This window comes from Rutilus rutilus (assembly GCF_951802725.1).
Source record: "Rutilus rutilus genome assembly, chromosome: 19".
In the NCBI taxonomy this organism is placed as follows: domain Eukaryota; kingdom Metazoa; phylum Chordata; class Actinopteri; order Cypriniformes; family Leuciscidae; genus Rutilus; species Rutilus rutilus.
This window is the reverse complement of record NC_140232.1, coordinates 28,191,882-28,208,182: the sequence shown is the minus strand read 5'-3', so window position 1 is coordinate 28,208,182 and position 16,301 is coordinate 28,191,882. Positions and strand designations below refer to the sequence as shown.

At 39.0% G+C, this 16,301-nt stretch overlaps 1 protein-coding gene across 1 annotated transcript; it reads right to left on the bottom strand.

Moving 5' to 3' along the window:
- Positions 1 to 4,686: 4,686 nt before the first annotated feature.
- LOC311278839 (N-acetyllactosaminide beta-1,3-N-acetylglucosaminyltransferase 3-like) lies at positions 4,687 to 9,395 on the bottom strand. Its single transcript, XM_084389926.1, has 3 exons — positions 8,748 to 9,395; positions 6,026 to 6,088; positions 4,687 to 5,933 (listed from the first exon to the last, which is right to left on the bottom strand). The coding sequence occupies exon 3, from the start codon at positions 5,923 to 5,925 to the stop codon at positions 4,771 to 4,773; it is 1,155 nt and encodes a 384-aa protein (XP_084246052.1). The 5' UTR covers positions 5,926 to 5,933; positions 6,026 to 6,088; positions 8,748 to 9,395; the 3' UTR covers positions 4,687 to 4,770.
- Between the last annotated feature and the right edge of the window lie 6,906 nt (positions 9,396 to 16,301).

Sequence of the window (16,301 nt, the reverse complement as noted above, 5' to 3'; positions counted from 1 at the left end):
AGCCCCAAACCAGCATAGACCAGCATAAACCAGCATGGAAATTATGCTGGTCTATGCTGGTTTTTCCAGCAGGGTATAGACCAACTTCCCTCATGGTCATTCCTGCACAAGAACATGGTCAACTAGTGCTTTGTATTTCATCAGGAACAAATGTCCTTTGACCCCATCCCCTTCATTCTTCCTTTCCTCTCCTCTTCGTCTCCCACCACTAGGATTCATTTTCCAAAGCACATAATCCCACATGGCCTTATTTATATTATCCTCAGATTCTGATTGGTGTGTCATCAGTTTTGCTACTTATACACATGGATAAATGTGTGCTATTTGAGTTCACAGTGTGAAACTTGAGTTAAATATATTGTGTACTTGTGTACTTGTGTTTTCTGAATGAGAACATGGTTAAACCTGTGCAAAATTAGAGTATTTTGTGTAGAGTTTTGCAGAAAACATTGAGAAAATTGGAATGAAAACAGGAGAAATGTTTTAAACGATTTGAGAAACATATCTTTGTTTCTAGAACTGAAAGAATGGTTTGGAAAATTGGGCCAACTGAATCAGTTATAGTGTGTTAGCAATCAAGAAAAACTGCAAAAGGCATGGATGTAAGGTAAGAAATAAAGTAAAAATAAGTTGTTTCAAAATAATAATTCAGAACAATGAAATTAACAGAATAATAAAAAGTATTTACATTAGGCTAAATCACTGACAGCCCCCCCCCCCCCCCTCCCCCTTCTTTTTGGGTGAATAAATTAGGGTTATGAGGGAAAAGGAGGAAACCTCAAAGCTCATTATTAGCCCACAAGAATTTATACTTTATTACAGCCCTGTACTGTACTTTCACTTCATCATATTACACTTAATATACTCTACTGATAAAATTAGATTTAAAAGCGCAAGATATAGATATTTCTATCTCCATATCTTGAGAAGCACTGTCTGATTATTTAAAAACAAGCATGAAGACTACAACTACTATTGCTGAGAAAGGAATCAACCACCCTTTTCATTTCAGTTAGTGCAATACACCACATAACTTTCAAAAGGCAATCATTTTACAAAACTACACCGTGTTTTAGCACTTGAGTTTAATTTCAGTAATTAAAGTGCCCCTATTATGCTATTTTAAAGTTTCCTAATGTTGTTTTGGAGAATCCTACAACAGGTTTGCATGCATCAAAGGTAAAAAATCTTTTAATTTTCTAATAATATACATTTGCACATCACCACATTTTCAATGATTCAACGACTCGCCAGATGAATTAGTCTCTCTAAATCCCTCCTTTCCGCGAGCTACTCTGCTCTGATTGGCCAGACAGCGCAGTCTGTTGTGATTGGTTTACCGCATACAGCGCGTGTCGAAAACAAAACTGCCCATTGCCATAACAATGTCAGCTCTGCTTGTCCTGAGCAAGCAGGGGGGCAGGGTTTCATAAAATATTGAAGCTTCCCCGGGCGCCGCCATTGATTAGCAGACCATCACCAGCTGTTAGCATTCCATTGACTTCCATTCATTTAGGCGTCACTTTGACAGCGAATAACTTTACATCTGAGGCGTTTAAAGACTCCATTTGTCCATTATTTATTTCTGAAGAAACACAAAAATGTATAAAAGGCTCCATTACCTTGTATCTTACGTTATGGCCCCGTAGATGTAGTTTTTGTAAAAATAGGCTAACGATTGCGTCATAACCACGCGACTCTCTGTCGCACAGCTCGCGTGCAATCGGGGGGACGTGGAGGCAAAATGACAAAGTAATTAATCAGAATACTTAGCAAAAGTTGCTCCTGCTCCTAGCTCATGGACACATCCTACTCACACTCTCCGTCTCTGCAAGTTTCGGAAGGGAATGATTCAGATTTCTCTTGGCACAGCTACTAGAAGACAGACAGTTTGCTCACGTGACATCTACGTCGTCAAGCTCAGTTTGAGTCTGCGCAGTATGCTCGACCATCAGGAAGTGAGAGCTTCTAATTGACTTCACTTTTCTCCATTGAAACCTATGGGGTCGCTGTGTCCAGTTTATATACTGTCTATGTGAGCAAGCGGCAACCTCCCTGTCTCTCTCTTGAAACCAACACGGAAGTGAATTCAACGGCAATTCATCAACTGGCCACTTGAGGCTGGATGCAGAAGTGAGTCAAATCTGTATCTCCCCCATGTTAAAATGCCCAACTTTACAGCAGAAAAAAACATGTTTACAGTCTGGTGCAAAAAGTGGCTTTGGTCTATATAGCTTATTTTTCCCTTCATGACAACTGTGAGGGGGGGGGGGGGGGGGGGGGGGGTTATAACTCATCCGTTTAAATTATATTAAGCCTTAGGGCCCTATTTTAACGATCTGAAACGCAAGTGTCAAAGCGCAAAGCGCAAGTAACTTTGTGGGCGGGTCTCGGCGCTGTTGCTATTTTCCCGGCGGGATAAATGACTCTTGCGCCCGACGCAAATCTAAAAGGGGTTGGTCGGAAGTAGCTTCATTATTCATAGGTGTGGTTTGGGCGTAACGTGAAATAAACCAATCAGAGCGACATCTCACATTCCCTTTAAGAGCAGGCGCGCTTTTTCTAAGCGGATTCCTATTATAACGGCGGATTTGCCAGGCGCACGCCAGGAGCGGTTCACAGCCGAGGAGACCGACGTCCTCGTCACGGCCGTAAAACACAGAGAAGTAACATTGGGGATGGAGAAACAAACACACCCAAATTAGCTTCGGTTAAACAGGCGTATGATAATTTGGGCGTATGATTAAATGTGTAAGCTAGATTTATGCCTATTTTATTTCCGTGTATTAATATGAATAAATGAATGAAATCTTTATTTCGAACAATTAAAAAATAAATTAAACCAAAGACAGCAACACATTAAATATCCATCAATAAAAATAAAACAAAATCAAGAAAAACAAAACCTTTTTTTTTTTTTTTGCATAATAATCACACTGTTCGTAAAGGGATACGTAGAAGCCCTAGGCTTATCAAGACCTACAAGACCTAATATTTTTCCTAGTAATAATGTATGATTTGCAAAAATGAAAACGGCTGCTTCTGTGTAGATGAGAGCATCAAATTGTAATGCGCGTTGTGCACACGCTACATTGATTATGGCCATGCGCCCTTAAAATAGCATGAATAACATGCCCAACGCGCCACTGACTTTAGACTAGGTTTTTCCTGGTCACTGGCGGAATTGTTTTCTAAACCTGCAAAATAGCATGAGGGAAAGTTTGCGCCGGAACACGCCTCCTCTTTGCGCTGAACCGCCCCGGGGAGCGCAAGTGTATTTGCTAGTTAACCGACGTGCTTCTGTGGAGGGAAAAGTCCGCTTTGCGCGGGTGCAAAATAGGAATGATACATGCGTCAGTGTACAAAGTCAATTGCGCTGGGTGCAAGATAGGGCCCTTAAAGTTTCTGCATAATTAAGGGTGTCCACTTTAGAGTGATGGGTGGATTCCTGCTGCTGTGGTCATTAGTCATTATTAGCCGTTTGTCTGCTGTCTGTTAGCCGTCACGTTACCTCAGTTCATTGTCTGACTGTAAAAATAAATAAATTCGGGAGTGACGCGCTGCCAAGATGGCGACGGTCGGCCACGCCCACTTTAGGCTTCAAAAACGGTCTTCAGAAACCTACGGGTGACGTCACGGACACTACGTCCATATTTTTTTACAGTCTATGGTCCTGAGGCTTCCTACACCGTAAACTGTGTGGTCTGCCTTGCAAGGACGACTCGAGCAGTGCGTTTCTCAGTGATACACTACTCAGTTTGAGGTACATTATGAGATGTTGCAACTGTAATTCCTCACCATCAGCATTAACAAGTGCATGTCCATCAACAAACCGATTATTTTACTTATAGGCCTACTTATTTTTTTACCGAGTATTTTTCTAATTTATTGCGGTGGTGAACATGTGGAAACTGTATCAATAACAGTGCATACATTAGCCGAGCTCTAGCGTGAATGACTGATGTAACATAAACGTGGGTAAAACAAATCTTGCTCCATGCTTAATCTTTACTCAAAGTAATGAGAACGACAGATGATCTGCATTAATAGACAGTTTTAGGTAATAGTGGCCCACAATAATCATCACAGAAATAATGTGAGTTAGCCAGAAGCAGGAGACCTACTCAATATAAAACTCAAAACAAAGTATTTTGAACACCATCTTTCAAGAGCAAGCGGTTTGCGAATCCTACACTGAACTCCGAGATTTCAGAAGCAGTCGTCAGTGAAATAAAGGGAACACAGCAAAAGTTAAGGATTATACGGCTGTGGTATCGTGGTAAAGATGAATTTTAACCACTGATTCTTCACATACTCATCCTTGGGCAGTGAAAAAAACGGGCTTAACCTTCACATTGTAGAGCACAGCATCTTCTCAACATGATGCTTACCAGTATCCACAGCAATCAGCTGCAGGTTTGAGGTTCAAGTTTTCGCTGGTGTCTGCGTGTGCAATAAGTGGGCGGGCAATATGCTAATGTTTCGTCTTGACGTCACAACAAAACGGCTTATGACTCTTTTAAAAAACGATTCATTTCATTGACTCAGAGTCGACTCTTACTTTTGAAAGACAATAACTATATACGGTGCACTTTCAGATTTAAAACTTTGCAGGTTGTTTTCATTCACTTAGAGCTATGTTACACACTACATGAAAGGCCATTTAAAAAAAAACATAATAGGGGCCCTTTAAAAACTATTTTAATCATATCGATTGCACCAAGCTATTATATTTCCCTTTAAAATGAATCACACACACTTTTCTTTTGTTTATGGGCTTCCCTGAAGAGAGGAATTTGTCTTTCCACATTGCAAATGTGGGTTTTGTATTTCATCCCACATCACAAAAATCATGTGCGGCAGAAATCTGTGGACTAAAAGGATTTCTCTGTAATAGCAAGGGTGAAATTGGTCAACGTTCTCAGCTGGGACATGCATACCAATTGTCCTTACACCAAAGTGGGATGTAGGTTTGAGGCCAGCCTTTTCCAAACACATTCCCATGTAAACATCATCAATGGGCATTAGAATTATAGAGTGAGACATGTTGTAGATTATTCTGGCCGTGAAGCCTGAGAGAAGAAAGCCTCCTCCACCACAGTAAGGAGGATAGCTCTCAGACTCCTGAACCTGCACCGGGACAAAGTATTTACTTGAAGAGCGTCTAACAGGCTTTTCGGTCTGGAGGAGGTGCCCGGTAAAGAGATATTTACTTCCATCATTGTCTTCTTGACCTTGAAGATACTCAATCATGTTAAACGTATTGGCAAAGATGTCATCGTCCCCGTTTAAGAGAAATCTAGCCTGTGGGCACCATCTTTCCATCCACTCTAAGAAAAGGATCTGCTTCAGTGTGAGGTTAAAGAATGAATCATTGAAGTCCCACTGTAAAATGTCCTTGTTCTCATTGTTCTCCAGCTTCAATAACTTATTCAACCTGCGCTTCTCAAAGCCAGTTTTAGTTGTTCCGATTATGAAGACTCTACGGATCCACACACCTTTGTGCAGTCGTTCCTTAGCCCATGTTTTCCGCAGGACTTCTCGCCGCTCGTAGTTTTCTGGAGAACTCTTGATGACCAGCAGAAGGAAGACATCTGCAGAGTTCAGGGGTCCGCCACACTTATTAGGCAGGTCGAGCAGCATGGGAAAATTCCTACAGTGTCGGTAAAGCAGGAAATCTTGGATATGACCTGGCAGAGTAGAAAATCCAGTCACAGTATAAGCCGACATATTCTGCTGACAACGTGAAGACAAAGGCTGGGGAGTTTTGGATCTGGGCAAATGGATTTGATGATGGAGCATCTCATATGTGTCTTTGCTATTTGATGTCACTTCGTCTTCAATGTCATTTTTGTTCATGATAATGAAGAGACACACAACACCTGTGAGAATAAATGTTATCGTCTCCATGTATTTCATTTTCATGTTTGCACCTATTCAAGAACAGAGACACAATTTACAGTATGAACACAAAAGTTATCTCAACAAGGATTTTCATGTATGTATATATATATGTATACTATACCTTTATTTCAGTCCAAGTCACAAAATCTTAATTTGAGGTTGTCCGGGAAACTTCTTTTGTGATCTGCAGAAGTCATACAGATTTGAAAATCAACATGAGAATTATCAGAATTTGCATTTACTAGTGCAAAGTGCCCGTGCAAAATCAGTTTTTGTGTGTGTTTTTAGTAATTGCTGGTTCGGTGTGTTTGAGTGCTCGTTACAATTACACAGCAAAAGTTCAGTGACATTTTTAATTGTGCATGGTAGAAAGCAAATACTGATACTGACATAATGACATACAATAAATATGGAAAATTTAACTACACGATTGAGGGAGCAGGCTACACAGTGAACTCGGAGAAAACGCTACTTAAGCTCCGCTGCTTTCTTCTACCCTCTCTGGCGGCGTTCCAGTCCAAAATTGTCATGCCCTTCACTTGCTAACTTCACTCCGTCTCGTTCACTCGGATGTATGTCATTGCGTGTGCCCACTACTGGCGGAAACTGCAATGGGCTGAATTGGAACGTCCTAAGCCCTTGATCACTTGGAATCAGCTATGTAGTTGATTTATTATTTACATTTGTTTTCCCTTTAAGAATTTGTTTAATGCAGCATCCAAATGTATATATGGTGTTTGGGTTGTTTTCAATTAAAAAAATTTGAATTAATTTATTATAGAGTTGTTTGTTGTGGTGGTGATTAGACGAGATCTGTGGTGACGTCACAATCGTACTGCATTGTGGGACATATAGGTGCCTGAAGTGTACATATGAAGTAGACTCGCTCCCTCGGTCAAAATCGAGGGAACGAGGGTCTGTCCATCTAAACTTCCCTCGTCCACTTCATGAAGTGGAACGCACTTCAAAATGGCGGCGGGGATTCCCCCGAGGGGAAGTGCTTAGGGAAGTTTGCAAGTGCGTGCCTAAAAGTGGACTGGAACGCAGCATCTAGGCTTGTTCAACTTCATGCAGCTCTGCGCAGACCGATCGACCCACCCGAAATTAATCAGAATGTTATTTTTATTAGCCTACTACTTGACCCACCCGATCCGCGGATTATCCGCAGATCCGCGCATCACTAGCCTATTATAATTTTGTCTGCTTCTGCATCCATTGCATATCGAGCTGTTTTACTTCATTTTCCGGGTCAGAACATCTACATTTGGGTGTTTTGGCAGTGTATAGTGTAAATGCAAATATCGGATATGGGTCACTTTTAAAAGATGATGTAAGCGGGTCGTCAAAAAAATCGGAAGTGGGCATCAAGACCTGCTGTGTGCAGACAGCGTGATGGACGATTTCGAAACACGCTTCATGAAGCTTCAAAATCTTTACAAATCTTTTGCTTTGGATCAGTGGTTCAGAGCATATCAAACTGTCAAAGTAACGTGATTTCAGTTAACGAGGCTTTTACGTTATTAATGTTTCGAAACGTTAAACAAATTTCAGCAGTTCGCTGCTGGGAGGTGATGTGTGTAAACCCATAGATCTGTATAGCCTGCGTAGAAACCACATTCGACCGCTCCAGACACGTACGTAGGCACGAGAATCAACGGTCAGAGTGTCGTCACTTACAATAAGAAAACTCAATATTACATGTTTTTACTTTAGTACTTTTAATGTTTTTCACTTGTAGCCTACTATGGTAACTTTTCAATGTCGTGTTTGCTTACGCCTTCGTCTTGTTGTATTGTGTTAGTTTAGCAAAATCATCTGCTGGTGTCTATTTCATTGATAGATATCCATACATGCGTTTAACTACGGTGGCAGACACACAGTCAACTTGCTCTTGAATGTTCACAGACCACTTCAATATGGCGGATTGCTTACGGATAGCGGCCCATTGAAACAACCGCTAATGAGGCATCTATGTAGTTCTATGTGTGAACATGCGGATTCACTCAGATCGCCCCCAGCAACCACTGAACAAGTGTCAGGGTTTTTCCCATCATACACACTCGCCACTAGAGCATACTTTTTTTAGCTGTCGTTAATAAATTACTAATTCAAATATACCTACACAAGAGAGAATGTGTTTTCGACTTGTTTCAGTCCCTTTCATTATAAAAACAGACATTTAATAATAGGCTATATTTATGTCTGTGTATAAAAGTCTTTGCTACTGACTCACTGATAAAGACAGTAGCCAATTTATAACTTCCCCGATGTCGAAAGTCACACACACTAAAATATAATTTACTGAACAATAATATTTAAACTTACAATAATAGCCATTATAAAAGTATAACAATTTGTGTATAAGGAAATATCACATAGCCTACTGTGTTTAAAAAAAAAATATGACACACCATATGAGAACGTTTCCAATACTGTTGTTTTTATTTGAGCTCAATAAGATGGGACATTCTGTTGCTGTTCATGTGTTTCCAGCGGAAAGTCATTTAGTGATTTTACTTTATCAAAGTAGTATTGAAATATGTCTTTGGCTTTAATGATTGTATTGAGTGGTAACCATTTTATAAAAGTGTGCCTATGACGACCTTCAGCCGTGAGAGCCGTTCACAACACAACACACTGCGTAGATCGCAACGTATTGCTTAAGAATCATCATAATGTCTATAAAAGAGCCTAGTAGGCTACGCAGCACATCTAGTCGTCGCATTAGTTTCATTTTCTAAGAGCAACGGTCAAAACCCAAAATCATTTAAACGCATTTAGAATTAAAACATTGATATTTTACCTATCTTTGAGTTGTTTAGTTATAAAAAAAAGCATCTTACCTGGCCGTTAATTAGCTTCTTCGGATGACGTCAAAAGTAGCCTAACATTTGAGTTTTTGTTCATGTCGAAATACTGTAGGCTTTAACAACCATCCCTGTATTCACTGCTGAAACTTCATCCTAATGAGGAAATAAACTGTGGAGCCTATATGCTGTCTCTAGAGGAATGTGGTTTAAAGATAAGGCAGGGTCTCAAAACCTGATGTGCTGCCTACCTAACAAAATGATATTTTTTCCTTTTTAGCCTGTCAATGTTAATCGTTTAGTATTTTATCAAATCCATTTCACTGATCAGGACATTTGACTTTTGTAGGCTACTATATTCAAGTGTGTTTTGCCATAAAATATAAAATCTGGGTCCTTAAGCAAAACCAGGTCAGAACTGAGAACCCTAGTCTAAAACAAACTATAACAAAGCTGATATAGTTTGTGGACCTTTCACTTTTTTTAAAAAAACATCATGTTTGACATAGCACGTGCTTAGCTACCTAACAAAAGAGCAAAATAAACAAGATGGTCTAAATTGTACCTCAACCAGTAACTAAGAACCAGGGGTTAAAGCAAAAAAATATATCTTTTGACTGAAAGATTTTCCTCAGCCAAACCAGAGCATAGACATCATATATAGCTAGACGCCCTATTGGCCGCTGGGCGCAAGAAATGCGGCCGCCATCTTAAACCGGTCATACTCCTATTTGCGTTGCATAGCAGCAGTAGACGCCAGAGCACTGTGCAGCATATTCCTGCTCAAATCGGCGGACCATCGCTCGGGGATTACTTTTCACAAGTTAGATTTAACATTTAACATTACCGTACTATTGGTTGTATTTTGTGAATAAAATATGCAATGTGTCCTGTATCATAGCTACATGTATGACCTTTGCAGCAAAAAAACCCGCGTGAAAATCGGTTCGGTATTCAGTGAGATATGATTAATTAAATGTGCTGACACCTGCCAAACAGATTACACTGAGCGGAGCGGTTGACCGGTTTAAGATGGCGGCCCCACGGCTCGTCCGTGCCAATAGGCAGTAGCGGTCGATAGGGCGTCTACCTATATGATGTCTATGAACCAGAGCCCGTCTACGGAGAGCCTGTCCACTCCCTATTAAGCCCTATTGTACCGAATTGTGGTTGTAGTACCACCAGAGTTCCACTGGGGGGCGCTCGCCATGAGTGCAAAATGAATGGGAGTCAATGGGGCTAGACGGCTAAATTTGTCTCTTTCACCCGATTGCCGTTGAGAAATCTCAGATTTGATTGTAGGTTTTGCAAGTTCAACATGGGTTTTAGGTCGAAAGTTGAATGAACGAGTACTTATGTCGTTTTGATTTCTTACAGGTTGAGTTGTTGTTGCCCATAACACGCTAGCATTCTGCTAATGACGTCAGCATTCTGACGTCATTGACATTTTGAAAGACTTTTTTAAAGCAAATAAGTGACTCTAAAAAATCTAACACCCAGCAATGTGTCATTTCTTTGCATCTCCTTTCGAATACAACATTCAAATTACTAGACAAAAAATTATATCCTGAGAAAAGTGGATTTTGAGGGGTATACCGCCATTGACCTCCATTCATTCTGCACTCGTCCTGTGAGCGCCCTCATATGGAATCAGAGTGGAACTGCAACCAGTTCAGAAGCCGGAAGTGTAGTGAGAGTGAAACTTCTCGCCATATTAGACATTCTCTGGCCAAACCCCATTCCACAGCCTGTCACACATCCAGTTTAAAGGGATAGTTCACCCAAAAATGAAAATTCTATCATTGTTTACTCACCCTTAAGTTGTTCCAAACCTGTATGAGTTTCTTTGTTCTGCTGAACACAAAGGAAGATATTTGGAAGAATGTTTGTAATCAAACAGATCTCGGTCCCCATTAACTACCATAGTATATACTATGGAAGTCAATGGGGACCGAGATCTGTTGATTACAAACATTCTTCCAAATATCTTCCTTTATGTTCAGCAGAACAAAGAAACTCATACAGGTTTGGAACAACTTGAGGGTGAGTAAATGATGACATAATTTTCATTTTTGGGCGAACTATCCCTTTAAGAGCAGTTTTTCTTCTTGTAATTAGGAGTATAGTGAGTACATGCTTTACCTTCACAAATGAAATATTCAAAGAACATTTGCATTTAAAGAAAGGCCATTTTCAACTGCGTTTCTATTATTTACACGTCAATGTTTTCAATCTAATGGCTAAAATCAATCTTGACTCTTTGTGATGTAGTCATACAAATAATTAACCATTTGCATAACTTTAACACAAGTTTTTATTTCTCAAATAATAAAAGCCAACAGAGCTTTTGCCGAAAAGTGAGCTAATATCAAAAACTATAGCCTACATAATATAATATCTGTTTTTTAACCTAGCCATTATAAATAAATAATATAATGTTATTTTTTAATTTTATCTATGTTGATTATATGAAAAGTGAACAGCATGAGTAAGATAGCGCAATATATATCGGGAGACATATGGAGTGGGTCAGACATGATTTTGACCACTTCATTAAGTTTTGTTTTGTATAAAACCTTTCTTTAAAGTGAATTTCGTTTTGTAGAAATTACATGTAAAAAAGCATGTAAAAGTCCTGGCAGAAAGCCAGTAGGCTATATCCAACTTTTTTTTTTTTTTTTTGGAGTGTTGTCAACTTAGTGTTAACTAATAATTGTTGCAAACTGGTTCTACCAACAAAATATTAGTGGATTCCTGGAACTGGGCGTCGTTACACTACATCCTTATGCATCGCTTTCTGCCAGGACTTTTACGTGCTTTTCCCTAATCACTGAAGTGACCTCGACGTGCGGGTTAGCGGTAGCATTAGCCATCAGGCAAGTGTTATTTAAATAAACTCCTGATGTTGGCTACTTACAAACTTTCCAATGCCTCGTTTTATGAGTACAGAACCTATTTGTGCTGTAGAAGTTTGGGTAACACTTTAAAATACGGATCCTTCGTTAATGAATAACTACACAGGAACAAATGAGTAACACAATATTAACAATCTAGTAACTACAATTAACTAACAAGTAACTCTGATTAACGAATTAGTAAGTAACAGCACACAGATTTAAGTGGTAGTTCACTATTAACTAATCAATAACTACTATTTTTTAATACTTCACAGAGAACTACTGATTTTTTTTACAGATTTAAGTGGTAGTTCACTAATAACTAATCAATAACTACTATTTTTCAATACTTCCCAGAGAAATAATGAAAAAAATTCACAATTCATGCAAAACTAATTAATAACTAATGCAGGACAAATTACTAGCACTAGATTAACATTACTGCTAGATACTGTACACTAATTATCAATATGTAATAGCGTAGCAGACTTATGATTTGGGAAAGCTGTCAATAATTAGCCTATGCACTGCTGTCTTTTAGAGAACTATTCATAAACTAACAAATAACATAAACTGGTATTTGGATGGCTGATGACTCAGTATGTTCCAGTACTCACCATGATGAGTCTAGTTATTCAAAGCCAGTCCAGAGGAATGCCGGAAAATCGGCCACAGGGTAAGTGTTCCAGACAAGTGCATTTATAAAAACAATTCTTAAAAATTATTTGGTTTATGAATGGTTCTCTAAAAGACAGCAGTGCATAGGCTAATTATTGACAGCTTTCCCAAATCATAAGTCTGCTACACTGTAAAAAGTTTAACTATTATTTACTCAATTTTATTGGTGAAACATTTTTACACTCAAAAAAATTGAGTAAATTTTAAAGCTGTGAAATCAATGAAATATACTGTATGAATTGAGTAAATGCAAGTACAAAAAATAAGTAAATCTGAGTAACTGCATCTGGTACATTAACAAATAAAATTGAGTAGAAATAATTTAACATTTAAACATTTAAAAAACAATATTTATGAGTAATATTAACTGTTTTTCAAAAAAATCAAGTATATTCGGCACTCCTGCTTCAGTTCCCTTTTTCGCTCTTTTGGTGTGACACATTTTACACAAAAATGGCCAAATGAAATTATTTTCAGTCAATATTACCTTTAAAACTATATTGTCATATTGTAGTTAGCATGGTTTTAGCATGTTAGCATAAAAGCACACACACACACACACACACACACACACACACACACACACACACACACACACACACACACACACACACACACACACACACACACATATATATATATATGGTATCCATTATCCATATCCATTAATTACCTCTTTAAGCAGGAAGTCACACTCAGACCCAGAAATACATGCGCAAGACTTGCTCAGCTCTTCATCACAACTTTACAATGATGCATTGTAACAATGACTTTACAAAGTAATCCTGTTTTCTTTTCAAGTACAGTTTTTACTTTTTGGAGTAAGTAGCAATGAACATGAAATCAGACCATTTTTAATAATGTGCTGGAATGTATTGACCAAATGCAAAGAGAAACAGATTATTTTGTGCAGGCTGCATTGAGATCTCTGTGATGATCACATTCAAACCCTATGTGGATTTCTGTCAGTCTCAAGATTTGTTGAGGATTCAAGTCAAAATAGAGCAGTAAATACACTGGACTGGAGTCCTTATATGGATGTCTAAATTTAGTGCGGACTGCTTATGAATCCAGACAAAGAATCAGGTCTGAGAACAGTTATGTCGCACACACAGAAGAGGCTGTTTTTCTGATGGCACATTTAATTTTTATGTCTGTCACTGTACAATCTGCAAATTCAACAAAGACAACAATAAATTAGTTTTTGTTTCACAGTGTTGAATAGCTGGCAGTGTGACTTCATGTCAATAAGTGAAACGCTCTTTCAATAAACTCACATTACACATTTATCTGATAGGCTACTGTCACAGAAAATGAAACAGTGTATTCCACCAAATAAAACAATAGGCCTACTGACATTAACATTTCAGTAATCAGATAGGCCTAAAGCTCAATTAACATACACCAACTCTATACAAGCACGTAACATAGCTATTTAACGTTATAACTGTTAAACTCTCTTTACAAAAACATTGAGTGCACTGAAAATTAATCTCTTTTAAACATTGTCAAGTCGCGATCTCCCGCACGACAGTCGACAGCGCGGCCGCAGATGAAAAAAGTTAGGCTTGTTTGAGATGCGCCTCGCCTCGCCTGAAATGTAGGCGAGAGTAGGCGGCTGCAGTGAGAGGAGGAGTGAAAAAAGCGCAGGCAAGCCGGACAGATCTCTGTTCTCGCAGTGGATCTTACACCTGTGAGATCAAAGATGGATATCGCGGGATTCACGCTCGTGCACAGTGTTGCTAATAAACTGGATGGAATTTAAGTTCTGTTGCTTTTATATGAAAATAAATATAATGAACAAGACACTTGAGATCGCACTGTTAGATAGTTTGGGAATATTCACAACATATACATAAAACATGATATCAGAGTTTTAAAATCAAACATTTTAAAAGAGAACAATACATCACGGTTGTTTAAACCAATGAACATTAAGCTGTGTCGTCAGCAAGTCGTTTCCCATCATGCTTTTGATCAGCGCAGTCAGTGGAGAGCAACTGCGCTCGACTGCAGAATCCGACAGGTGCGCCTTGCGCTCGCGAGAGATTTTTGACATACGTCAGCATGACATCAGAGCAAGGCGGACAGCACTCGGACACATTTCTAACCGGCATGCATCTCGCGCTGATCACCGGTGATCGGTTCTGCGCAGATTTTGCTCATCTCAAACAAGCCTGTTCTCTCGCTGCTGTTCCTGAATTTACCATAATCATAGTAATAGGCGCACACCCATTTTTTTGGCGGCTGGCTTGCCCGTGTATTTTCAAACTGCGGCTGGCTTGACCGCAGTCCGGTGACCCCGATCGCGCCAGCTGCCTTCCATTTCCACTCTCTCTCACTCATACATAGGCTACATTTTCTTCTTACATACATTTATTATTTATATATATTTATACATTCGCTCACATTTAATGATGCACAGATATCAACCTTTTCATTTATGGAGTCAGATGAAATAACGAGACAAAATAATCAAATGTATTGCATTTAATCAAAAAATACTTTGCCACGAGAAAAGACAGTAGGCCCTAACACTTAAAGACCTGGTCGGATGCCGGATTTGGGCCGATCTTATTTATTATTATTTTCTCTCGAATGTGAGTCAATGGCATCCCTATGAACCCTAAGTAGGAAAATTATGAAAATGTGTCCACTTGTAGTGATGGTAATTAATAGTAATCTGACCAAATTTGGGGTCTCTGGGACCAACTCTATAGTGCCACCACCAGTTCAAAATTCATAATTGAAACAGTTACAACTTTTGAACTCTTTTGGCGCTTTTCCACTGCATGGTACGGTAGGCTACGGCTCGGTTCGGTAAGGCACGCTGGTAAAAACTAAAACTTACTAAAACTTATATACACCTGATTCCTCTCATCATGCTGATCACATTCAACATCTTACATAAGACTCCACCCATTATAGTAGTTGCCAGTTTGGTACGGCTCGGTTCGGCTCGGTACGGTTCGACTCGGCGCGGAACGGAACGGTTCGGCTCGCTTCGCTTTTCCACTGCGTGGTACGACTCGACTCGGTACGGCACGGTTCAGTTCGCTTTAGCTCGGTTGATTTTCCATTGCAGTTAGTACCGCTTCAAACTGGGTGGGACTGATCGTTATAGTTGCCGCCTCTACTGCCATGACATCATCGTAAACGCGCCACATTTCAAACGCACAACACAGGGGATGGTGCTCTTGATTCTCGGCATGTGGATGTTTTTAAATTAAATTAAACGTTCTTATAATGGTTTACTATATGGAAGGAAAATTCTTAACGTGTAATTAAACGTTGCGTTCATATTCTGGGCTCATCTGATTTTTTGTACATAGCATAGCCTACTTTGTTATGATTTTAGTATCATAATGATTAATAAATGCACGCACAATTATCCGTGAACTTGATTTGAACAAATGCCTTTCAACTTGTGTGTGCAAAATTCAGAATTAAATGAATGTGCAGCAATCTTTACAAATAGAGAGTATAGGCCTAATGTACTGTTTTAAACTATAGCCTACTGCCATTAAAAAAGCGCATTTAGTTAATGTTATGTTATTTTTTTCCATCTGCCTATGTTGATTATGAAAAGTGAACAGCACGAGTAGAGAGACATGGAGCGAGTCAGACATAATTTTGACCACTTCATTAAGTTTTGTTTTGTAGAAAGCCTTTCTTTAAAGTGAATTTCGTTTTGTATAAATTGTATCTTAATTTTAATAATTTTTTCATCAAACAATTGCCTGGATTGAATAAATAAGATGCAAAATAGACAATTTAACCATTGAGGCGCCCGAGCGGTCACTTGCATTGTACGTTAACTGGAGCGCATCTCATCCTCAAATACACAAAGCTTGAAATGTCTTTAAACGAAATAATTCAAAACAAAAAGAAATAAGCTACTCACTTATGTAATCCATTATGTGCATTTCTCTCTATAGGCGCGTTTACTACGAATATGGCGATCGTCAACTTCATCTTTGCCATGCACAGACACTGACAGAAAACACTATTTTAT

What these genes read in the sequence shown, in the direction of transcription:
- LOC311278839 (XM_084389926.1), bottom strand. Translation starts at nt 5,925, where the DNA reads ATGAAAATGAAATACATGGAGACGATAACATTTATTCTCACAGGTGTT.